This window comes from Zalophus californianus, chromosome 15, assembly GCF_009762305.2.
Source record: "Zalophus californianus isolate mZalCal1 chromosome 15, mZalCal1.pri.v2, whole genome shotgun sequence".
Classification (NCBI taxonomy): Eukaryota; Metazoa; Chordata; class Mammalia; order Carnivora; family Otariidae; genus Zalophus; species Zalophus californianus.
In genome coordinates this window covers 72,420,791-72,447,219 of record NC_045609.1, presented here as the reverse complement: position 1 = coordinate 72,447,219, position 26,429 = coordinate 72,420,791, and the positions used below count along the sequence as shown (strand labels likewise).

General features: G+C 46.2%; 1 protein-coding gene across 20 annotated transcripts in view; it reads left to right on the top strand.

The window, feature by feature from the left end:
• Nucleotides 1-26,429, top strand: part of ABLIM1 (actin binding LIM protein 1) — a 294,439-nt gene that overhangs the window by 179,873 nt on the left and 88,137 nt on the right. For all 20 annotated transcript variants that reach the window (XM_027596949.2, XM_027596962.2, XM_027596956.2 and 17 more), the window contains exons 5-6: nt 11,518-11,644; nt 13,134-13,227. In XM_027596949.2, coding sequence (XP_027452750.1) covers nt 11,518-11,644; nt 13,134-13,227 — 221 coding nt within the window. The remainder of the gene's footprint in view (nt 1-11,517; nt 11,645-13,133; nt 13,228-26,429) is intronic.

Here is a 26,429-nt window from a genome sequence, read left to right as displayed (position 1 = left end):
GTGTTTGGTCACATGATGAAAGTCCTGAATGGACTTTCTAACCCTTCTCTTCTTCCTGTCTCTGGAAGGGAGTTAATGAGCTGATGTTTGCTAATGAGTATAGAACCTGAGAAACTTGTCGTTGAGCTCAAGTGTGATTTCCCCTTTGTCAAGAGCTCATGCATGCTGAGTGACCATAGCCAGTTAAACATTTATCATACAACTCTTCAACAGGTTAAAGTTTACTACTAAATTAGGGAAGCAAGAACATTAACCCTTCTTGGTACATTTTTTCATTGAAGTGTAGTTCACATAACACAACGAACCATTTTAATGTGAACATTCTAGTACATTCACCAGGTTGTAGAACCACAACCTCTATCTAGTTCCAAAACGTTTTCATCCCCCCAAAAGAAAACCCCATGCCCATAAAGCAGCTACTCCCTATTCCCTCCTCCCAGTCCCTGGCAACTACCAATCTGCTTCCATTTCTGCATATTTACAGATTCTGAATATTTCATATAAATGGAATACATAAGTAGCCCTTTGTGTCTGTCTTCTCCCACTTAGCATGTTTTCAAGGTTCACACAGGTTGTAGCATATATCAGTACTCCATTCCTTTTTATGACTGAATAATATTCCATTGTGTGGATAAAACATAATTTGTTTATCCATTCATCTGAATGAACCTTTAGGTCACATCCATCTTTTGGCTGTTATGAATAGTGCTGATGTGCATATGCATGGACAAGTATTGGTTTGAGTCCCATGCTTTTAATTCATTTGGTCCTGGTACAGTTTTAAGAGGGGTTTGCCAAGGGCTATCCCAAATCTCAAAAGCAGGGACTACCAACTTTCTGAATCTCCCCCAGAAACTGTTGGGCTGGTGTCCACTGATGTTCACCATGTGGCACGCTTTGGCATGAGCGCCACTGAATGGCCTCAGGTAGCAGCCTTCATTTGGGGCACCTGCCTGCTCCCTTTCCTGCTCTTCCTTCCTTCCTCTTTTCTACCTGTTTTCCTCCTCCATTGGTGGCCATAACTTGAGCAGAGGACTACTTAGTCCTGCTGGTAGAAGTCTGACCCCCAGTTTTTTCCCTTCTCCGGTAGAGTATCTGCAGTGCTGAGGACTCAGGTTTTGAACTTCAGACTTGTTAGCTCTGTCTTCCTGCACAAATACATGTAACAGTTGCCCTTTTGAGGGATGGCTCAGGGATCAAGCAATGTTTACGAGGCATATCTGGATTATACACTGTAAGAAGAAAGAAGAACTACTCCAAGCCCACAGAGACATGTGGGTGGAGCCATGTGCTAGGTGCATAGTCATTCACTCTATCCTGTGGGAGGCCCCATGGCAAGGATGCCCAGTGCACTGAGGCTATGGCCTGAACTCCTCACCCATGCAGGTTGGGAATCAGTCTCCTTGAGGCTTCCATGTGACCACAGCCTTTTCCAAGACCATCCCATGATTGGGCGGTATCTGGCTTTGTTTCCATGACTCCCAGCTTCTTCTTGCTGTCCTGGTGGCATTTTCAGTCAAAAGAGAATCCTACTTTTGATCCCTGGTGAATCTCTGTGATGTGTGCATCATCAGAAATGATGCTGAGCAACCATGTGAAGCAAATACAGCCTGACAATTGTAGGGGGTGGGGCCCGAAAAGTAGCTTTGGGGCCTGTCCTCCACCGGCTGGGCTTTTGAAATTGTTAGTTGGGTGTTTGGCAGTTGTGATTGTACTTATTATGATGGTGGTTTATTCCATGAATGTAGCCTGCCTCCACTTTTTAGTTATGGTTCTAGAAACATGCACATGAACATGTCTGTGCACACACACACACACACACAGAGTTCTCCTTGATAGGACCTTAAACCTGAAAATGAAAGCAGATGACAAAAATAGTGCTAATGTTTTATGCTAATATTTTTTATTTCCCATCAGATAATCTCATCACATCTCCAAGAAGTACAAGCATGTTATAATTTTTATCTATGATTTATTTGAGAGAGAGAGAGAGCAGGGGAAGGAGCCGAGGGAAAGGGATAAGCAGACTCCATGCTGAGCGTGGAACCCGGTGCAGGGCTTGATCCCATGACCCTGAGATCATGACCTGAGCTGAAATCAAGAGTCAGACACTCAGCCGACTGAGCCACCCGGGCGCTCCAGCGTGTTAGAATTTTTATTTGTAGTTTATTTGTAGTTCAGAGAGTAGAAGAGTTCAGTATTCAAACTGCTGCCCTTATAAAGCTCCAGAAAGAGGTCAGGAGATTCTTATGCAAGGCAGTGGACACTGCCTTTAAGCAGATGTTAATGTTCCCAGCTTTTGTCAGTTTTCAATATCTTTTCCAAAGTACACGTTCTGTTCCATAACGTATAGTCTTAAGTATCTGGCATCCTCACTGCGTATAAGGCCCCCATATCATTCACCCTTTTGCAAGCAGGTCATGGGAGACTCAGTGAGAAATAAGGCCTGTTGGAATCAATATCAAGTCCAGTGCTGGGGGCTGTGGCATGTTTATGGGCCATTCAAAGCCATCATCCAAAGGCAACTGGCAGAGATTCTCAGACTCTCCATTCTCATGCTTTCAGGGTGCAGGTCTGGGTTGGTACCAAGTCCATGACAGACTGTCTTCTATTTCTTTGATGTTTATCATCCCGCCTAACGGCATTAGCCATGCGATTCCTGCGTGGTGATTTCATAGTCAGTTAATGCAAAGGAAAGGCAAACAATCTGGCTCCTTTTAATTTTCCATTCAGATTCTGGTCATGAATATGGGAAAAACACACAATACTAGTTGAAGGAGAGGACTTCTTGACCTTGAGAATTCATAATAACTCCTAACAGAATTCTGTGAGTACTGGTTTAGGGATTAGAATTGGAAGTTTCAAATGTGTAAATGGTCTATATTTATAAAAATTATGACCAGTGTAACTGAAATTCTGCAAGTATATACGATACACAGTTTAAAAGAAGGGAGGATGGGATTTGGAGGACTTGGGAAAAGGCTTGCTGCCAGGCCTGCCTTCCACTTTCCTGGTGAAGGCTGATAATCTGTTGCTGTTATGGCCCACGAAAACTTGTTTGTTGCACAGTATTGTTTTCCAAAGATAACAAGAAACTTCATTTAAAAATAGCAGGTCCAAGTCTGCTCTGGCTTGTGATGTTTCCATCGTGGCCATCAAGACAGCAAAGGAAGCAGCTGACCTAAGCAGGGACATGAGCTATTATGGAAAAATCTGGTTCAAGGTTATATATTTAAGCAGCACATAACCTTTGAAAAGAATTCATTTATAGTGTTTTGAGATATGAATTACTTAAAGCATTGAGACCCCCTTTTGCCATCGAGTGGCAAGTACACTGTACCTGCATGAGCACCCCCCCACCTCCCCACCCCCGCCAATATTTATCTTGTGACTTCATATTGCTTTTTGGCTGATGGCAGACTGGAATTTCAGAACAGAAAGTGCTTTTTAAAACTCATTCTTTTTTATTTATTTATTTATCTGGCAGAGAAAGAGAGCGAAAAAGCAGGGGGAGCAGCAGAGGGAGAGGGAGAAGCAGGCCCCCTGCTGAGCAAGGAGCCCAACGTAGGGCTCGATCCCAGGACCCTGGGATCATGACCTGAGCCGAAGGCAGACACTTAACCGACTGAGCCACCCAGGCGCCCCTTTAAAACGAATTCTTGAGAAGTGCTTAGCCCAACATGTTTGCAGTTTCACATTGTGTTTTGGTCCTTCTCTATCCTTTTGGATGGTGATCCCACACCCGTGCTATTTGCCATGACATGCTAAAAAAGAACTTGGTGACTTTGTTTTAAATTTAAAAAAAAACTAGACTGTGGACTGTCAATATTTGTCAACTCATAAAGGTCTGATTTGGAACCTGACCACACTGAACAGCACAGATGATGAAAGGAAGCCTGCGTTCAACCATATCCTCTTGTTAGATCGACAGTCCTATCACCACTAAATATGATGTGGCCTTTCTGGTCAAGGAAAGGCTTTCAAATACCCAAATGCTTTATGTCTTAAAAGCCTTAAAACTCTAGGCCAACTCTTATTAAAAAATTAATAACAGGGACACCTGGGTGGCTCAGTTGGTTAAGCGTCTGCCTTCGGCTCAGGACACGATCCCAGAGTCCTGGGATTGAGTCCCACATCGGACTCTTGCTCAGCAGGAAGCCTGCTTCTCCCTCTGCCTGCCGCTCCCCCTGCTTGTGCTTGCTCTCTCCCCCTCTATCTCTCTGACAAATAAAATCTTAAATAAATAAATTAAATAAATAAATAAATATTAATAATAACATAAGGAGAGTCTAGTTTTGTTTTGTTTTTTTTTTAAATCTATGGGTTGTAAACTGAAGGGCTACAGAAAAGGCCAGGCTAGTCCCCTGAGTGCACAGGTCCGTTCCAAAGTGACAACAGGTAGCAGTGGACATTTAGACTGTGGAGGGATGGGAACCCTGGCAAACTGGAACTATCAGTCCTGTATAAAGTGGGCAACCACCACGGGCCTCCAGACTGATTCCCATGAGGGAATCCACGTGTCCGAGGCTGAGCTGACATGGGTTGAAGGCTTGGGTCCAAGGCAGCTTGTTAACCTGAAAGAATCAGCTCACTCTCCTCTTGTGTCCGTTCTTTCACTCTCGTTTGGATAGAACAGCTATTCTCCTGCATTCTACCTTCACCATTTGATCCCTCAGATAATGAGAAATCCATGTCCTGTAGGAAGAGTTGAATGCCAAGATCTGACATCATTAAATTCAGGATCTCAAGTGAGCCAAACTCTGGAACTTAAATTTGGTTTTGGTTTTGGTTTGTTTTTTTCCTTGAAGCTCTTTAGATTGAGTCCTGGTCAGGGATAAAGTGCCTCTAGTTAACGGTCTATTAAAAGGATGCCACTTGAATATTTTATAGGGTCTCCAAAGTCTTACTCTACTTTCTAATAATAACAATCTAAATATGAAATGATTTTGCTTCTGTTTATTTTTCATCCCCATGCATAGCCATGACCTTGTACGCTAATCTCTGGTGATGACAAATAGAGTTTCTGTTTCATTATTATTTTTAAAAAAAGATTCCAGGGAAAGCTGGAATTTTCTGGAGCTTATAAGGGCAGCAGTTTGATACTGAAACTTGATTTCTTTTTATTCTTAATTTTTAAAATTTTTTTCAGCAAAGTAAGGAACTACTCAGAACTGACTCAGAATCCCTGGGGACATTTTATAACATCCCAGGACATCAGCAAGCATCAATTACAGGAGGGAAGTCTCTCTCTGGTCCCTTTTACAATTTACATGACAATGATTTATTATTATTAATAAATATTTATTATTTATTTTCACAACAATTCTCTACTTTCACAGTCTTTCTACCCCAGTGAACACCTTGTGCTCCCGTGCCATCTTTTGCCCATGGGTAGCACAAGGGATGATAATCAGGAAGACAGACCTGCGAGTGGAGGTTTAGGTTCAGAAAAGCCCTGTAAGCTGTAAAGGCCTGAGTCCATGTGCCCTGAACAGGAGATTCCCGCTGTGCAGTTAATTGGACACCGTTCAGCTGTGTGGCTGTGTGCAAAGCCGAGGTCCACCCTAGGCCTGAGTATCCTGCGTGGAAAGTGAAGCATTTGCATCAAACAGTCTTGAAGGTCCCTCTGGCTCTCCGATGTTCTGTGATCTGTAAAATGCAGATAATCACTGCCCTTCCAGGTTAGCGGGAGCCCCGACAGTGTGGGTAGAGAGAACGGATGCACCAGACCTTTCAAAAGTTAAAAGCTGGATAGTAACTATAATAATAGTTACGGTAATATGATGATGATGATGATGGAACCACAGAGACCAAAATGCCTTCCCCAGGGGCTGACGGTGGGCCTTGCCTGTTTGTTAAGGGGAGGAGGAAATGCAGGTTTTGTGAGATTATTGCATCTGTGAGAACAGACACTGAGTGGGTACCTGCACCCACACTCCATCCAGTCTTCATGGCAGTCCAGGAAGTTGGGTACTGGCCAACCTACCCATTCTACAGATGAAGACACTGAAACCCGGTGGTTACCTAGCCTGCCCAAGGCCCCTCGGCTCAGTGTCAGAGCTGGATTTCCACTCCAGGTCTCTTTGCTTCCAGAGTCCTCGACTGCTGGGAAATGCACAATTCGTATATACAACAGGCCAAAGCGCATGTGGGACATAACAATGAATAGCCTTATTTTTCCCTATTGTTACTTGTGTTAACCTTGATCAGAGTTCCCTTTCCCACCCTTAGCCTACCTTAGGCAGATCCCATAGCTTTCTGGTCACCTTCGGCTCCTAGAAGTCTGGACCAGTTGAAAACTTGACCCTCACGTTTGTTTCAGAGCCGCACCCTGGCCCCGCGCAGACCCGACCCAAACCGGAGACTGACAGTGGGCACAACGTCTCCTTTTGCTCTTTCTTTACTCCTTCCTGTCCTGTGGCTCGTCTGTGGACCAGGCAGGGACAGGGGTGATTGGAGGTAGAAGGGATGAGGTGTTAGGAACCTGGCATTGTCACGCTGCTCTCTCAGTTAACACTGGCTGGAGACAGTTTTTATGGGGGTGCACTTTGAGTTCCTTGACAAAAGCATGCAATTTCTGGTTAACCTCTTACAACAAACTCCCCCCACCTCCCAGCCTCAGGTCCTGCTCCCTTGTAGTCTCCTAGCCTCTTACTAATGAAGTCCCGCACCCTCAGTAGACAGCTTTGATCAGTGGGTTCATTCTAGATGCTTGGGCATGGGTACCAGCCACAAGACATAAGTGCATCCCACAGTGAGCCAAACGGTGGAAGTGAATGCCATTCCCACTCCGTCCTCTGCTTAGCCTACCATTTCTGCCTCCAACCAGCTTCCTGCCTTTCAAATCTTCCAAATTCAGCAGGCTCAAGATTTTTGTTTATGAGTGCTTCCAAGCTCTAGGACATTAAAATCAGTTTGTTCCAAGAACTCTAACATCACGCTTCTCTTGGACCCATAGCAGCCCTAGGGCCTGAGCTTCCCCACTCAGTAAACTTCTAGGTTCTTCCTAAACTTCCCCCCAGGGTCCTCTAATCTCTGTCACAGCAGAAGGGAGAGAATACCCCCACACTCCTGCTGTGTGGACAGCTCCCTGCTGACTCCTCTATGCATTTTCAGATTTCTGACTTCAGAGCTAAGTGGGCAATAGGGATTGGTAATCATCAGGTGAATTCTGCTGTCTTTTGGAAAGTCCTGCAAGGATATTATTCCTGGCATCCTTCTTTAAGAGATGGAATATTTATCACCACAATCTTCAGCTCTTAGACCATGGCCCAAAATTCCAAAACACTACAAAAATCCCCATTTTGTATTCTGAGAGCTTTGATCCCAGATGGGTAGCCACTGTGAATTGTGAGGTCCATCTTCATGAATGGTTCTGGGCATCACTGACGCATGCAGACCTAGGCAGGAGGGAGTGGGAATTTAGTTACCACCTGGTTTTCTTTTCTAGAGCTCCATGTCCTCAGTCGTCTTCTCTAGAGAGGCATCTTCACAGAGTAAGACATCTCTTTGGCCCTTACTTTTCCCAAGTGAGAAATTCTAAAAAGCAGAACATAGGTATCCAATCTGATAGGACCTTAAGTGCTGCCCAAATGAGGACACCTTTCTTGGCTTGGGAACACAACTTTTCTTGCTGAGAGCCATTTGCCACCTTCTTCAACTTAAATACTTTCAAAGCCCAGGTGTGCATGACCTGATACAAAAAAAAAAAAAAATTTAAAGCTGATAATCAGGATCCCTGTCCTCAAGGATATTTGTTGCCTTGGAGCAAAGTGATACAAATATGGAACCAGGTGTGTAGTTGGATATTCGTTTAACTCAGATATAAGCCAAATTCCTGCTCTTCTCTTGGTTCTTGGTGCCAAGAGTGAAAGACTTGAGGCAAAGTGTTTACGGTTGTGTTTTTCTCTTGCCACAGTTGGTGATTCTTTGTTTTTGATGGAATACATGGCAAGTTGCTAGAGTGTTTGACTTCCTTGATGCTGCTCCATATTCACCTATTTCTGACTTCAGCAATAATTCCAGTGCCAATCGCCAGCTTTCTATATTTATCAGCAGCTGCTTCAGCGATGTGGAAACAATTTTCTCAACAGCTGAAAACCATGAAGATACAGAGTAGGACGTTTTGTTCTTTATGAAAGAGCTTAGTTGGGATGAGCATGGGAGGAGTGAACAATCCAGCACGCATCTTTTTGTCTCTGCATCTTTTCCACTTTTCCCAGCATGACATCAGGCTTAGGTGGAGAGTTTGTGGTTTTGTCCAGAGAGGAAATGAGTGAGTAGCCTCTGTGGCATATGCCAGAACACTTGGAATCAGCCAGTGTGGGCCAGTATTCTACTTTCTCGGAGGTGGTCTTTGATTTTCTTGATTTATGTCTAAAGGTTTGGGAGGAAGTGGCTCATCCCCGTCTCTGCTTCCAGCCCCACTTTACCAGCTGCCTAGCTCTAGACATTCAGCATTCGGTGAACACTTCTCTATAAACCATTATCAAAGTCAATCGTAGAATATCTGTCCTCCATGGGACACTGCGGGGCCCGGAGGGTCTGAGAAGTATGGGACACCACCTGTGAGGTCAGAGGCTTCCAGACTGCAGGCACTTTGACTATATGACTGAATAATAAATGGTACCCTCTTTTAAAGCCCTCACATGGTGCCTGGTTCAGCCAAAACCCTCAGTGCAGAATGATCAGAGAAATCGTTAATTGCTCTCAAATTGTGTCTCGGCTGCTTTCAGAGCTCTGGGATATCTGGGCATTAATGTGCTTGTAAAGAGAACAAGCCTTACCCTCCAGAAACATGGCTTCTAGTCCCGGCTCTGCTCCCACCAAAGAAAGGTGGAGCCACATTGAGAGGCTAACATGGACCAAACGTTCTAAGTGTTGTGCAAAGCACGTCATAGTTGGCAATTTCACAGATGAAGAAGTGAGGGTTCAGAGACTGTAACTTGCCCAAGTTAATACTCAAGTCCTCCTAATTCCAAAGCCTGGACTTTTACCATCCCTAGGCCTTCCATCTCCCTAGATCTCAGGGCTGTGCAGGGGGAGACGCTGAATGGCTCTGCCAACCCTCCTGAGCCCAACTGTCTTCAGTTCCTAAAACTGAAAGCCATGTCTAGAATTTATTTTCTGACTTAAAAAAAAAAATCTACCAACAGGCATCTTCCTTATTATTTTAAATCTTTACTGCCACCTAGTGGGCATGATCTAATCAGAAGAATGAAAAAAATTCGGTTCAACTTGGATTAAAAACTGTCAATTCATCTTAAACTCATCTTGTGCTCCTAACCTTTAAATATTGTATGTAAGAGCAAATATCATGGCCTTCCATTTTTATCCTTATAGTAAGGATAGTTTAACTATCCTACTAAGGTAGTTTAACCAGATGTGAGATCCCTTTTATAAAGTTTTTTGTTGAGATGCTGGGAAACAAAACTCCAGCTTAAAAATAATAATAATAATAATGCTTTGTGATCATATACACGCTCAGCTAATAATGGGCAATATTTACAGAAATCCTAATCTGCAATAATTTAGAACTTATATAGCAATTATATTTTTAATTTTATAAACATTTGCTCTTTTTTTTTTTTACATTCTCATGGTAACAAAAAAATAATTCAAACAACACAGAGGATGTGAGGTAAAAAGTCCTCCTTCGTGGAGGAAAATACCTTAGGCATTTCAATTTTTTTTAAAGAAATGTTTTTCTTCCTATACAAGCATGTGTGCAAACATATATATACCCTTCACTAATTTTTTGTAAATGAGCTTATGGTATGCCTACTGTTCCACAGGTTGCTCTTTTTTTTTTTTTAACTTAATCTGTTTTGGACATCTTTCCATGTCCGCACACAAATTGATTCATTCTTTTTAACAGTACATACTATTCCAGTATTCCAGACTCTACCATAATTAACGTAACCAGCTCCTCATTAATGCCCCCATCAGCTGTTTTCAGTTTTGTTGTTACAAAAGCACTGCAGGAAATACATGTATTTTCTTCAGGGAATACATACATGGACCCATGCCAGACACACACACATGCACACTCATTTGCAAATTTGTTTGTAGGCTAAAATCTGAGACAGGAAATTGCTGGATCTAAAGGTACGTTGATACCCACTGACCAAAGATCACCAGAAACACACCTGTAGTCAAAAAAAAAAAGGAGGGGGGATAGTCAAGTTAACTTAAGCCCCAGCAAAGGAGAACAGCAGGGGAATGGTGAGCATCTCCAGAGGAACTGTCCTAGGATGGGAGCGCTTGCTGGGTGGCATTGAGGAGGGGTCAAGGCAGTGGGAGCAGTTCTGGGCTGGGTTCTGTCAAGACTCAGGAGCAGGTCAGTGGATGGGCATCTCAGTAAGTTTTTCTGGCAGAAGAGAGAGTTAAAGTAGGGCTAGGAGTGTCACTAGTAAAGAAGCAGCCATCACAGATGGGGTCGGAAGAAGGGGGTGTTTCATCATTTTGTGCGCCGAGTAGCCTTGTCTGGGCATTGCTTTATTGCATGAGTGTTTCCCTTAAGCAGCAGGGACATGATGGCCAACCTCCCAGCAACGCTGGGTTTCGTTTGCTCAGCTGCATTGATTTTAACTGTCTGTGGATGTCTATGTTGCTTTCCAAAAAGGTTGCATCAATTTACATTCTTCTGGGTTCTTTTAAATACGCAACGTCCCTAACAACGAAGTACTTAACCATCAGAATAATGGCAATTATAATAATAGGAAATGTTTATAGGCCATTTCCCACATGCCAGCCTCCGTGCTAACCATTATTTCATTGAATCCTCATCGGAGGCTTGAGCCAGGCACTCATAAGGCCCCAGCTTCCATATGAAGAAACCCAAGGCTTAGAAAGGGGGAGAACCAGCCAACAAGTTGTTGTGCTGGGCTGGGACCCAGGAACCAGGCCAGCTCCTTCCAGAGCCCACGCCCTTTACCACAAAGAAACACTTTCTCCTTCATCTGCTTCACAGGAGCCTGCCGCGGAGAATTTAAAGCTGAGGAGTTAAGAGCTATTCAGCTGATGATCACAGATCTTCAAAAGTCTGGTTTGGGATGATAAGGCAGGAGAGTCCCATTTACAAAAATGAGATTCATGGGCTGCTTTCCAGGAATCCCATATATATTGTTCAGTGAGGCATCCAGCATGAGATGCTCAGCTACTCACATGTGCCCTCAATTAATAGAGGCCTAGGAGAGCTTTCTGAAAATCACAGCCAAGACAATGTAATTAAATGTTCCCTGGGCCGGCTGGAGCTCGGGGGGTATTTCAGTCACCCCCAAGGAAATGAACGGAGGAAGGACATCCTTCCCCTTGGATCCACTGAGGTTCCCGGAGTTTCCAAGCTGTGTGAGGCTAAGAAAGACTCGGTGCAGGGAAAGGGAGTGGAATGACACAGTGCTTAAGTCACTGTTTGTTGAGGGTGGGATGGGTGCACACTGGGGTTCAGAGCTGGCGTGCGTGCTGGGATTTCACAGAGCACACGTGGAGTAACTGCTAATAGCTGCGCTTTTCCAGGCTGTGCCGGCTGCGGAAGGGACATCAAGAACGGGCAGGCCCTCCTGGCCCTGGACAAGCAGTGGCATTTGGGATGTTTCAAGTGCAAGTCCTGCGGGAAGGTCCTCACCGGGGAGTACATCAGCAAGTAAGGCTGGGGCCCGGGCCGCGGGATCCTTGGGAGGGGCCCCCCAGCCCCCCCCCCCCACCGGACGTAGAGACATTATAGCATCCCACCATCAATACGAAATTTTGCCGTAGAACTTCTTTAGTTTTTATAAAAGGAATTTTATTCTGCCGCTGTTGCCATAGTCTGCCTGCAATAAATTTAATGAAATGTGAATCCTTGCCTAATTTAACAATTAGCAAAGCTGACATAATGTTACACGGTATGTTGTCGTCAATTAAGCATTTAGTAATTTTACTTTCCCTCATTTTTTTTTTTTTTTTTCCTGCTTGGAACCAGTAAGTGAACCTTTGTCCTCTTTCTAGGTCTTGAATGTATCTGTAGACACCTCCCCCCTCCCAAGACACACACAGGGTCTAAGCCCTGAGCGCATTAGGACCAATGCACAAAACAACCCACCAGGAATGGGTTCATGTTAGAGTCTGATGCTGCAGATAATAGCTAGAGTAAGTGTTGTGCTGTTGTTGTTTTAGTGTAGCCTGGAGAAACTAGTTACAGTGGTTGCCTTTTGATTTAAGGAAAAAAAGAATGAATATGGGGGTCCAGTGGCAATGAGGGCAAATTTTCCCCTATAAACCTTCTTATGCTTTAAAAAATGTTCTCCAACCAGGTTAAATATCTCAGCTATTCAAAAGAGTTACGTGAATTTAATTTCAGAATAGAGTGAAACAACAGCAACAAAAGCAGCGTGGGCCCCACCCCCTAGAAATCTAATTCTGTAGGTCGGGGAGAAGCCCAAACGCCTGTAGCAGAAGGAAGAAACTTCACAGGTGATTTCTGACACACAGCCGAAGGAAGAAGAGACGGGAAAGTGCCCGACTGACTGTTAAACTAACCCAGAAGGCTGTGTGGGAGTAGGGAACTGGGCTGTCTGCAGTGGTGCTTTTTGACTCTTCCACTCAATGGCACACCTAGAAAACAACATTTTTACTGTGCTCGGAGGTAAATAAGGAGGTTTTGAGAGGCTGGATGAGAAGGCCCCGCGCCCCTCAGGCCTCCTGAGGGCGGAGGACACGGCATCTCAGCGCTGCCGGGAGGTGATGATGTGGGAGCTCAAGGAAGCTGTGAGGGGAAGGTGGCCTCGGGGCCTCCTCAGAGGAGGGTGAATGCTGCCGCCACATCTGAAGCCCAGCTGGCCTGGTGGGGAGAGGGAATGGTGCCAGTGTTTTGCTAGTTAGTCCTGAGACAACAGGGAAGCAGCAGGGGGAACCATGTGGTGATCTGGCTGTAATTTCTGTGTAGCCGGGAGAACCACAGCCCTCTGTCCACATGGTGGGGTTCCCTGCGTTGTGACCATGTCTGACCGGGTCTCCAGGCATGCGGATGCTGGGTGGGGGAGAATGCCAGCATGCTGCCGTTCTGTGGACAAGGGCTCCGAGGACTCCGGTCCTGGTGTCTTCCCGGCCCCTCGGCCCCCCTCCCAGGAGCTGAACAGCCTTCTGTGTTGCAGGGATGGCGCTCCGTACTGTGAAAAGGACTACCAGGGGCTCTTCGGGGTGAAATGCGAAGCCTGTCACCAGTTTATCACAGGGAAAGTCCTGGAGGTAAGTGGCTCCCGTCAAAGCGACCGTCATGTTCCTCAGAGGTCGTCAGAAACACAAAAGAGGCTCTTGTTCCATTTTCTCCATCTTCACCACTGGAGGAAAGCAAGTAGTGTCGATGACGGATCGCTCTCTCAGAGATTTAATGGGTCGGGCTGTCTTCACAGGCAGTTTCCACTAAACGTTCACGCGCAGTTGGAATGATGGAGAATTAATCCAAAGTGGTAGGGGGACCACTAGGAATTATGGAGAAGGAAGGGTCATATGAGACTATTTTTAGACGTCAGAAAGCACACGTGTGTGCGTGTCCACGTGCGCTCTCACGGGTACGGGTGTGCTTTTGTGAGGGGGCACGCTCAGGGAGCAGGGGCTCAGAGCTGAAGCAAAGGAAGGGTGGGTGAAAGGTGAAGGCATACACTTCCCCACCCTTAAAAACCACATCCTGTGTGACCCAGAACACCCTGGGGCTTGGGCCGAGCCAACCCCTCAGGTTCAGGTGTGACAGCCTCCTGCCACAGAGCCTGGTTCCTGCTTTCTCAGCCCCGGCCCCGCCAGCGGCTGCCTCTGGGCTGAGCGGAGCCCCTCTTGGGCCAGAGCCTGTCCTGTGGAATTAAGGGCCGGAGTTCAGAGGGAGTGTCTGCCCCACCCCACCCCCCCGCCCCCCCCACCCCACCCCTCCTGTGGGGCCTTAACCAGATCTGATAAAAAAAAAAAGAAAAGAAAAGAAAAGAAAGAAAGAAAGAAAAGATTACCTCATATCCGGCCCACATTTCAGGGTAGAGACTGTGTCCTGGGCAGAGGTACGTCAGGACATGGAGCACCTGGGAAGGCAGCCAACTGGTCCTGCAGCTTTGACAGACACCAGGGCACCGAATCCCCATAACCACATGCAAACCTGCCAGCAGGGTGTGTTTCAGAGACCCTGGGCACAAATCTAAGAGACCCCCGAGTGTCTGTGGGCAGCTGCTGTGGGATTGTCCAGCGAGGTCTAGCATAGCTTCCCTAATCCCAGGGCAAGCTCTGGGGGGGCTCGGGGGGGGGGGGGGGGAACCTCTCTGGGAGACACAGAAGGGCCTGCGTTGGCTCTGTGCTGGGACCTAGTGTAGCTAATTGGAGTGGGGAGATAAGGAAGTGACTGCTACAAGCTGTTGTCTTTTACCCTGGGGAAGGGGCTTCCAGGAAGAGGGACCAGCCTCCACAGAGGCCCAGAGGCGAAGGACAAGCAGAGCAGAAACAAAAGTCACATGGGCAGGAGCGCAGGTGTGAGAGATGACGCTAGGGCAGCGGGGGAGGGGGTCGGAGCGTGAGGACTTCGAGAGTCATATTCAGGACTTTGGGCTTTATCCTAAGAATGGTGGGAAGCCACTGAAGCAGTTGGAGTTGGAGTTGAACGTGATTGGATCACATTGCTGTATAAAGAATGCACGGGACGGTGCCTGGGTGGTCGGGTCGGTTAAGTGTCTGACTCTTGGTTTCGACTCAGGTCATGATCTCAGGGTTGTGTTGGGCTCTGCGCTCAGCTCAGCCTGCTTGAGAGTCTCTCTCCCTGTCCCTCTGCCCTTCCTGCTCGTGCTCCCTCCCAAATAAATAAATAAATATTTTTAAAAAATAAAAGAATGCATGGGAGTCCTCAGATACACATGGAACCACACCCATAGCAGCTCTGTTTACAACAGCCAGAAGATGGAAACAACCCCGTGTCCATGCATGGATGAATGGACCAACAAAATGTGGATATATACGGACAAGGAATACTATTCAGCCTAAAAAGGGAAAGACTTCTGATACTGCTACCACATGGGTGAACCTTGAAAACATTATGCTAAGTGGAAGAAGCCAGACACAAAAGGCTGCATACGGCTTGCTTCCATGTAGATGAAATACCCAGAAGAGGTAAATCCATAGAGACAGAAAGCAGACTGGAGGTTGCCTGGAGTTGGGGGGCAGGGCGGGGCGGGAAATAAGAGTAAGTGCTCATTGGTACCCAACTGGAGCGATGACATGTTTTGGAACGAGATAAAGGCAGTAAATGCATGACATTGTGACTATCCTAAATGCTGCAGAATTGTTTACATTTAAATGGTTTCTTTTATGGATGTGAATTTTACCTCAAATTTTTAAAATAACGGTTGGGAAGGGGGTGAGGGTAGAGACAGGGAGGAGACTACTGCAGAACTCAGGGCACAAAACAGTGGGAGCACTGGCAGGAGGGAAACCCGAGAGGTGGACCCAACCTCCACACACAGTTGGGGGGGAGGCAGAGTTCTCATGGCCTTTCCAGTTTAATAGCTGGCCCAAGTGGGGTCAATGCTGGGCCCCCGGAGAAGCACCCCTGCAGGAAAGCTATTGGAGAAGTTGGTTGTGCCCTATCCAGAGTGCGGCATGAAGTCCAGGTGGTCAGACCACAAGACTCAAAGTGTGGTGGTGGGCGCTCCCTACCCGTCCCCTAAACATGTCTTTCATCCCTCCGTGGAGCTCGGAGGGGGTGCCTCACAGCATTTACTTTGGGGTTCCCAAGTTTGATCTGCATAAGACTGAAACAAACCCATTGAGCTGGGAGCAAGGGGGAAATTGCATTTTAGAACAACAGTAATAAAATATCAGAACCATCTCCCAGATGTTTGGCTGTAGGAAGAGCAGTGGGAAGACACTGAGCATAGCCCCCAGATTTGAGCCAGCCACATTTACAGAAGGCGTGGATTGAAACAGCTGTCTCAGTCCACGGAGGGAACTGTGTTCCCTAGAAAGAGTTGGGGAGGCAGCAGACAGGGGGGGCTATCGATGACCTCAGATTTAGTTCAACAGCTGTGAGAAGGAATGTGTAAAATACACACCAGGTCCAAGAACATGCCATTTTGTAGAAACATCTGCTTCCCCCAGCTCCCCCCGCTGGAGTGGGTGTTGGCGGTAGCTGCAGGAGCTCCTTGCCCCTTGGCTTCAGGTTTCAGTGAGGTCCGTCTGTCAGGTAGGTGGACATTGTCGAGGCTTTGCACATGGTGCCTGCAGAATTGGGACTTCTGGGAGTTGTTTGTACGGGCTTCATGGTAGAGTCAAGACCCACCCAGCGGGAGTGCCGACCTCCTCAGAAGGGTGTGATCTAGAAAAATGTCCTGCCTGAGTAGCACACTGACATGTGACCAACTTCTGAGTCAGCTTGGCTTGGTTCCCCATATAAACCCGACAGGTCTCAACACTCCACCCTCCTCCCGTGCTTTCATTCTCAGACCCCATCATTGAAACATTATGATTGTGAATTTGTAAATGCTTTGATCCCTGCCTTTTGGGTTTTTCCCTTCCATTTTAAAAATGTGGTAAAATGCACCTAACATGAAATTGGCCATCTTAATCCCTTTTAAGTGTACAGTTCAGTGGTATTGAATATATCCATGATGTGGTGCAACCCTCACCACCATCGATCTCCCTGACGCTTTACAGCTTGTAAAGCGGAGACACTATACTTACTAAACAGTAAATCTTCATTTGCATCTTCCCCCTCAAGCCCCGACAACAACCATCCTATTCTCTGTCTCTATGAATTTGACTACTCTAGGCACCTTATGTAGGTGGAATCATATAGTATCCAGGTGTGTGTGTGTATGTCTACTTTGCTTTGAACAGTGTCCTCAAGGTTCATCCATGTTGTAGCATGTGCCAGAATTTCCTTCAAGACTGAATGATATTGCATCATATGGATATACCATGTTTTGCTTCTCCATTCTGTGATCCTTATCTTGTTACTGTTGTTTCTTCTGATTGATTGTATCCATAGAGATTGTAAATGTGTTAGTTTCCTGAATCTGCTCTCACAGTGGGGGCTTAAAACCGCAGAAACTTATTCTCTTACAGTTCCAGAGGCCAGAAGTCCAAACCCAAGGTGTCAGCAGGGCCACGCTCCCTCCAGAGGCTCTCAGCGGGAACTCTCCCTTGCCTCTTCCAGCCTGTGGTGGCCTGTGGCTGCATGACCCTGAATTCGGCCTTCATCTTCACATGACCTCCCCTCTGTGTCTTCTCTCTGTGTCATCGCTCCCTCTGCTTTGCTCTTAGGAGGAACTCGTCATTGGATTTAGGGCTCACCCCGATAGTCTAGGATGATCTCATCTCAAGATCCTTAGCTTAATGATTACATCTGCAAAGGCCCTTTTTCCAAACATTCACAGGTTCCAGAGATTTTTTGTGGACATATCTTCTGGGCCACCCTTCACATGCACTCCAGTCAAGCTGGGAACTTAGACAAGTATCATCCAGTGACCCTCACTAAGCATCAGAGGTGCCCAATAGCCTCCTTTCTGGGTGCTTTCACCTGAGATGTCTCCAGACACCTGAGAAAGCTTTTGCCTGACCGACTGGGGAGCAGAGTCTTCACGTGTTTTAATGAAAAGGGCTCCACGTGATAGGGAATCCGGGCTCTGCTCTTGGCTCTAGAACTCCCAGCTGTGGGACCTCAGGCAAGTGTCTCAACTTCTTTGAGCCTCAGTTTTTCAGTACAGGCATTAAAAATATATCCAAGCCTTGCACTGCTTGACTCCAAGTTTCCTTGGCTCTTAGGACCCGAGTTCTGTAAATGTCATGTCTTAGGTCTAAGGGGCTAGAGTCAATGGTTCTTTCTCCTGGAGAGATTTTCCTGTAAACTGGCATGGGGCATACGCTCAAATTGTAGCTTTATCATTAGCTGGCTTTCAGTTTTGGTTTCAGCCATAAGATTATCTTTTTTTGAGAGGTCTTGCTCTAAATGGTACATCTGTAAAAGCTTATGCTAATTAACCTGTAAATTCAGGAACTTTCTGAAGATGTTTACAACCTGCCTCCTAATTAAGTCCAGAATCAAAAACTTGAGTTTGCCAATAGCCTTCTATCTCTATCTGTATCTCAGAACTCTCCTCTGAAGCAACTTCCTCCCCCTCCTCCCACCACCGCTCCTCTCCCCTCCTCCTGCTTTAGCAGGCTAACGGTACAGGAAGCTACAGGAGACTTCAGACTTAGATCATAGATGTCAGCAGACATTGGGCATCCCTTTGGTATGAATTTCCTCCCCTCTTTGGTGAATGGCCCTTGGAGATCTCTTACTCTAACAAAATTCCTTTCCTGGGCGCAGGCATGTGGTTACCTGCCGACTTCATAAAGAAAGAAAACAGCAACAAAATAATTCCAAAATGAAGGCAGCACCAGGAAAAAAAAAAAAAAAGCAAATGTCAGACTGGAACGAGAAATGTTGAGGGTAAAGAAAAAGGGTTTGTCCCTTGTCCCCTCCCCCCAGTCTTGGGCTGTTCCATCAGCAAACCAAAGTCTTGAGCTATTCCATCAGCATCTCTCAGCTCTCTCGCACCATTCCCTTCTGCCAGGGGCTCTGTGTTTACCCAGCACTCCACTGATTTCTTCAAGATAAATGCTTTCATCCCCAGGGAGCTTGGCTCCCTCTGCAGATGGGGCCTCCCTGAGCAGACACCTGCTAGACTACACACCTCCGGAGCCTTCCTCTTGCAGCTCTTCTCTCAAAGCAAAGCTGTGTTGTCAGCGCTTTTCTTGCTTGGGTCTCCTATTCTTTCCCTTTCCCTCTTCCCCACGTCACCACACCCAGGAAATCAATCCTCCCGTCCTAGGTGCCTTTCTTTCCAGAAAAGCTGGTGACACATGTCTTTGTGTGGCATGGTGTTTACTTGCCACTCGTGCCCTCTGGGGACAAGCATGTGATGCTTCAGCCTGTCTACTGCACAGTGTAAGAGTGAGAGCCTCCCATGCAGCCCAAGGCAGGTTCTCTGCTCCTTCGGTGCCTTCCTGTTCACACCTCCTGGGTGATGGTGTCCTGTCTTACCTGTTAACTTGAAAACGATGGACAGACAAAAGGACAGGGTGTAGACGTGCTTTAGACCCCTCCTGCTGAACCCCTGCTGCGGAGGAAGTGGAATCACGACATGATTCAGCCAAATCCTTGTCCTTGGTTCTCCCGGGGGTTAAAAACAAGTGGCAACATTTGTTTGGTTTAACTTTTTGACTGCGTTTTCACAAAGCCCAGGGACAAAGGTTTGGGATGTTCCCGTGAAATTAATTCACATTGTAAAGTGGAGGCCCTTGGCCCCTTCTTTCCTTTAGGTGCGGGTATTCCAAGTTATGCTATAAGAACCATAGGCAGTGGGCTGGTCTTGTTCTGGGCTCATCTGTTACATAGTGAGAAGAAATGCGGTTCTCCCGTGGCACTTGCCCGATATATAGTCTGTTTGCAACCATCAAAGATGCCGTTTGCAAAAGACAGGCTGAAATGCCACCTGCCCCGTTCTTCCTCGGTTTTTGTCATACACACGCAAAGCAAGCATGGCACCCCATGTTCTCACCAAAAACTGATTACATTCTTCCCATTCCCACTGTGCTCAAAGGAATTCACGCTTCCACTTAACTCTGAACCCAAATGTTTTTGAGGATTAGGGAGAGGAAAAAGAATCAAGGAATCCTGGTAGTAATGGTTGAGATGGTCTATGTCTTGGGGGACAGTGAAACACCACAATGTCCTGCTCTTGTATAATATTTTTAATGCTTGTTAATGATCTCATAAATATTTAATTCACACAACAGGCCTGTAAAGTGGTCAAGGCAGTTACTATTGACCTCCATTTACAGAGGAGGTTACTGAGCGCCAGGAGCTCGGGGGCTAATTAGTAACAGACCGCGTTTAAAGGCCAGGTCTCTCAGTTCTCAGAAGATAGGCACATATACACGGGGCTTCATGATCCACCTGGCAGTAATCATTGCAGAACACAGGCAATTCATTTCCTTCCCTAAATAACTTGCTGAAGGACCAAAATTTGTCATTCCCGGTGAAACAGAAAGTCTATCTTACTAGCGGCACTGTTATACCTATATTCGGGATGATAAACATTTGCTGCTTGTTTGGTTTACTTTTTACCCATGTAAAATGTCATTGAAAGTCAGTGACCCCCGGGGCGCCTGGGTGGCTCGGTTGGTTAAGCGACTGCCTTCAGCTCAGGTCATGATCCTGGAGTCCTGGGATCGAGTCCCACATCGGGCTCCCTGCTCGGCAGGGAGTCTGCTTCTCCCTCTGACCCTCTTCCCTCTCGTGCTCTCTATCTCTCGTTCTCTCTCTCTCAAATAAATAAATAAAATCTTTAGAAAAAAAAAAAAAAGTCAGTGACCCCTCTCATAGAGTCTCCTGTACTTCTGTGTAGTCGTAGCTCACAGCATCTGGTCTATGCAGTTATAGCTCACACTGTCTGGTCTATGCAGCCAGAACTCACAGTGTCTGGTCTATGCAAGTCATAGCTCACAGCGTCTGGTCTTTGCAGTCATAGCTCACAGCGTCTGGTCTGTGCAGTCATAGCTCACAGCATCTGGTCTATGCAGTCATAGCTCACAGTGTCTGGTCTATGCAGTCATAGCTCACAGTGTCTGGTCTATGCAGTCATAGCTCGCAGCGTCTGGTCTACGCAGCCAGAGCTCACAGCGTCTGGTCTATGCAGTCATAGCTCATAGTGTCTCCTCTCCTTTAATCAGCTGTAGGCTCCATGAGGGCACCTGGCATGGCCCTTGGAGAATACTGTACATGGATGAAGTTGTCTCAGGTTAGACAGCATGCTTTCTTCACAGAGCTCTAGTCTAGGACTCTCTGGAGCTCAGTAGATTGACAAGAAGTTCCCGTGAAGCCGGGCAATATAGGGATACCAGTCATCTTTCCTAATTTAAAACTATAGCTTAACAATAAACTGTAGAAATGGGATGTACAGTCATACCTGGCATATCCACACAATAGAATATTGTTCAGCAAAAAGGGATGAAGTGCTGCTACCATGCTACCACAAGGATGAACCTTGGAAACATGATGCCCAGTGAAAGAAGCTGGGGACGAAAGACCTCATATTATATGATTCCATTCGTGTGAAATGTCAGTGTCTAGAATAGGCAAACCCACAGAGGCAAAGTAGATTAGTGGTTGCCAGGGGCTAGGGGAATGTGGAAAATGACTGCTGATGGGTACAGGGTTTTGGGGGGGTTGATGAAAACATTCTTGAATTAAATAGAGGTGAGATGGTTGCACAAGTCTGAATATATAAAAACCACTGAATTGCATACTTTGAAAGGATGAATTTTATGGTATGTGAATAATGTCCCAATTTAAATACACACACACACACACACACACACACACACACACACACACACCATCTGTCATCTGTCTATGCAGAGACATACAGGAGACAGGGAGCTGGAATCCTGTTGTTCTCTGTTTTCTTACCTGTGAAATAAGAATACTAATCACCACGTCTCAGGGCTGCAGGATTTGAAAAAAAGACGGCAGGCAAAACCGCTGACCTAGTTAGTAATGAGGGTAGTCCCTTCCTTCTGTCTCTCTCCTTTCTTCCAGTCTTTGACGGTTTAACTTATTAGGTAGAAGAACAGTGGGTAAAGGACGAGAATCGGGGATTCCAGTCCATCACTGTCTTCCTGCAGCATTGTATGCCAGGCTTTTTCCCTTCCTGAGCATCCCAACTTTTGGTTGCCTGGGTGGCCACGGGTTGCCACTTGGTGCTCATATTTTGTCCCCTCCATTGTGAACAGATTTGGTATTGGCCCAGTAGGACATATAAGCACATTGACCTGATAAATGATTTGAGGAAAATCTATCTGATTCACCCAAAGTTATCCACTTTCTCCTCCATTAATGACAAGAAGAAATGTGTCACCAGGGTAACAGAGGACTGTGTTCAAAAGCAGTAAAGTTTTGATATTTATGAAAAAATTCACCCCGTTTCCTGTCAGCACAAATGGAAGGGCTTCCTTATCCGGATATGACATTTTGAAAAGAATTTGTATTTTGAGTTAAAACTATGTTTTGTATTTCAGTGTTAACTTCAGAGAGTTTAGCTTATTGCTGGTGAAGTGTGTGTGTTGGTGGGGGTGGGGGTGACAGTTGAACCAAGTGGTAGAATGTGACTCTTCCAGAGAAGTGAACAAGTTGTATTGAAGTTATGCTGGTGGCCCAATATTAGGGGCCAGAGAAGAAAATGTAAGATACAGGACTTGTTCTCAGATATGAAATGTGCGTTTGTAAAAGTAATAGGGTGTCCAAGTCTACAACTACACCCCCTGGAGGGTACAGGCAACCCCCCAGCACTCAAGCACCCAAGGCTATTAAAGAATCGTCAGAGGCAGAGAGTGATTGTCAGTGGTGGTATTGAACTTAAGAAATGATCAGGATCTGACAGCAGAGAGACAGCTCGCCTAGAGAGCATAGTGATGGGATGGGTCTCCTGGTCTGGCCAGTGTTCTGGGCACAGAAGTGATGACCCATGAGAGTTGTCCTTTCTACTCTCCGGGGCCCTTCCTGGGCCTCAGAAGGGCTTGTGTACCTGTTCTCTCAGACCCAGAGCACCAATCCTTTCCTTTCCTGCCGTTGCTTACCTGCTCCCATTCCCAGCCCTATTTATGACTTCTTTTACTGCTTTTCCACTAAAGGATGATTATACCCCTTCTTCTAAGTGATTGATTCCAAGGTGCCTCACCTGCCCTGCACAGGTGGTGTTCAATGAATTCTAGTGTAATTTCTGTGACCGTCTCTTGGTGGAACAGAAAAAGATTTTAATCTTTGGCAATGTATATCGGTACACAAAAGCTAAATGGGGATCCATAGTAGTGTGAGGGCTGAGTAGGAGTTGTTTGTCAGCTATTAGAAAAACAGTCAGCTTTGGATTTTGAGGCATGGGTCATCACTGGCAGGTGCAAGTGGGAAAGTATCTCCATTTGCTGTTGTTATTGAAGTCTTAGGTCACTTCTTTCCAGCCTTGTTTTGTTTCTTTGACTTAATGTGTGATTTGATTTTACTATTTAGTTTAATTGCATGCTTATAATATGCTATTTTTTCAAATAATTTTTGGAAGTAGGCTATACATTTTAGAAACTAAAAATTTTTTTAAATTTTTTCCATTAAAGACTAGCATTATTTTAGTTTAATTATGAGGCAAACTGGCTTCTGTGGGCTCCCCTGGACCCATTCTCCATCTGGAAGATGAGCCCTATTAGAAAATGCTTGCCATCCGCTTCGATCTGCCTACCTGGCCACTGGTGGTTGGCAAGAGAGTCCGGTGGCTTTCTACACCCTTTCTCCAGGAATCTGGGTTGTGCCTCTGATGGGTATTATGGCAGCCCTTTGAGTCTCAAGCCATCTTCTCTAGCTTCTGGATTCATGACAACACGGACAAAAGGTGGCATCTCAAGCTACCTCTGCTCTATTTTGTCCTTGTGCTTTTGTCCACAAAGCCTTTCCCGGTTCAGCATTGAACTGGGGGGCACAAAGGTCGCCAGGACAACTTCCATACTGGGCATAGCTTTCTCTAGGTAAGGATGTGAAATTTGCCCCAAAGCCCAGGAGATGAATGCTCCAGGGGACAGGGGAGCATTTGGTTCCCTTGGTCCCCAGGTAGCAATGCTGCCCTCCTGCCTGTCCTATTGGGAACAGGCTTCCTTCTCTTTTGTTTTCCACCTGAACGTGCTTGCTTCCTGGACCTCACGGCTTCCCACCTTGTGAGGGATATTATGCCAATTCCAGCAGATGGACCTGTTTCGAGCTTGCCAGCTAGTCAGGAAGAATGACAGTTAGGGCCGGGGCCCATACAGCCCAGTAGAAGTGAACTGATACAGTAATTTCTCCCCCAAAAGGACACTGTGGAGTAGCCTTACAAATGAAACCGATTTATAAACTACCTATTTTCACGGCCCTAAAGCAAAACTCAAAGCTGCAGGCGTCTTGGAAACAGGGATGAAATCTGGAATCACTTCAAGCTGATCCCTGTGCCCACCCTTTAATTCTTTACTCTTTATTTTCTTTCCCTAAATCACATCCATAGGCATGGACAAGAGGCAGGTCAATAGGAAAGGCCTCTTGTTATTGTTCAACAAGGACTGTCCAAGCACAGACTTCTCAAACCTCTTGACTCCACATGGTGATTATTTCTTGGCCCCTTTTACTTGGAAACTCACAACTTTGGCAATTTGCTCGGTAAGTCTGAAGATGAACCATCCTCTTTCCCCCCATCTTGGAAGATAGAGAGATAGTTAAATAAAATCTGAAAGAGGGGCCAATCCTCCAAATACAGCAGAGTAGACCACTGAAATCTGGGGATCGGTGATCCCAATTCTGTGTCCCGGTACCTCCAAGCCATGACTGAGAGCCCAGGTGAGTTTCCCCTTTTCCTTTGTAAGGAGGGTCTCCTTTACTCCTCTGACAAACGGTTGACTGCCTGCTAATTTCCCAGGCGTGGGACAAAGTTCTGGGATCACACAAATAAAAGATACAGTCCCTGACCACCAAGGTTTTAAGGCTGGGATCCTACAACTGCTATGCATGAGAATCACCTGGGTACCTGGTTGAAGGTGTGGGTTCCCAGGCCTCACCCAGAGATTCTGATTCAAGGGGGTCTAGGCCTGGGGCCAGGAATCTGCATGTTAACATGCCACCTTGCTCTGGGTGATTCTGGTGGGGGAGGGGGGTTGGGGGCAACAGATCACACTGGGAAAAGCTGGCCCTATGAGGGTGTGGTGGAGGCACGTTCATGGAGGCTTTTGACTCCTTAAAAGAAAAACACGTTAAAAAATGCCCTCTGATTATTGTAATATGCAATCCAGTAGCTTCCTCTTCATCTTAGAAGCACTGCTTTGTTGCTAAAAACCTTACATTTCTTTTTTTTTTTTTATGGTATATTTGAAATTTGCAGTTTAAATTGTCACAGTTTCATTTTATTTTATTTTTTAATTTTATTATGTTATGTTAATCACCATACATTACATCATTAGTTCTTGATGTAGTGTTCCATGATTCATTGTTTGCGTATAACGCCCAGTGCTCCACGCAGAACGTGCCCTCTTTAATACCCATCACCAGGGCGCCTGGGTGGCTCAGTCGTTAAAAAGTGCTGTGCTATCAGAGTAGAAGGTTTCTGGCTCCTTCTGTCTGTTCACATATATGAACAGCCTGTGGCTTCACCTTCTGTCACTGGCTCATCTGGGATTTCTGCAGAAGGGTTTAGTTGGCAATGAGGTTATGTGTGTAAAGTGCCTGGAATATAGAAGGTCTCTGTTGATTTTTTTGGCTGCAATAAAAGAGCACAGTGTGAACTCTACCAAAAATACGACTCAAGGAAGCTTGATGAGCAAAGTCATTTTTGGGTCACATTTCTCTCTCTAAAAAAAAAAAAAAAAAAATATGACCCTGAAAATCAGAAAATTCTGAATAACCAATGGGAATCAAAATCAAGTCGTTCTCAATTTTACTCCATAAAGGATTTCATAATATGTGCCTCAGAGGCAGCACTTGAAGGACAAGGTTACCAGCTGTTAACTGTGCTCCAATGAAACACCTTTCCCTCATCTCAAATCCAGGAAAGAAACTTAAAAAAGCCTGAGAATCTGGTTTCCGTGCAAGCCTCTGACTTGGGGACAATGCCAGTCAGATGTGTGATGCAGGCTATAGTTGAGTGACTCTGAAAGAATGGTACTTTCCCCAACCTGCGTTAATAAAAAAAAAAAAAAAAGACAAAAGCTACCCCCCTCCTTTTTGTGGGAACTTGGACTGGCCCGTAGTGGTTTGCTGGTGTGTTGAACTAGGGAGTACAGCGAGGGGAGGAGGCGTGAGAACGCCTGCCCCGCTCTCTTTTCCGGCGTGTGTGTCTCTGGAGCGGCGCCTTTGCCTAGCTTCGGAGAGAAGCCCGCGCACCTGACCCAGGAGGGCAGGGTACCCCGGTGTGTGGGGCCCGTCCCGTCTGTGGGGCCGGGGCCGGCGTTCACCAGCCTCTTTGCCGCGCTCCGAGCTGGAAGCCCAGAGGCGCTCCCAGCTCAGCCCCGCCAGGGAGCAGGAGTAGAAGAGGAGGAACCCTGGCAGAAGGTAAAGCAGGCAGCGCGCGAGGCGTCTGTCTGTCCTTCGCTTTGCAAGGCAGACGTGAGATTCCTGGCTTCCTTGGTGACCCGGGAGCCCCAGCCCCCCGACCCCGCCCGGGGTCCTCCAGATGTGCTTGGCTGCGTGCTGGCCGCAGAAGCCGCTTGCGTTGGCCTGAACTACGTTTTTACTTAAACTCTTTGGGGGTTTTTAACGATACAGAATGAACTTCGGAGGTTTTTTTCCTTGATACAGTACTAGATAGAGTAAAGAGCAGGAAAGGCGGGTTATTTGAGAGTTCTGGTTTATTGACCTTTTAACAGTGCTTGTGTTT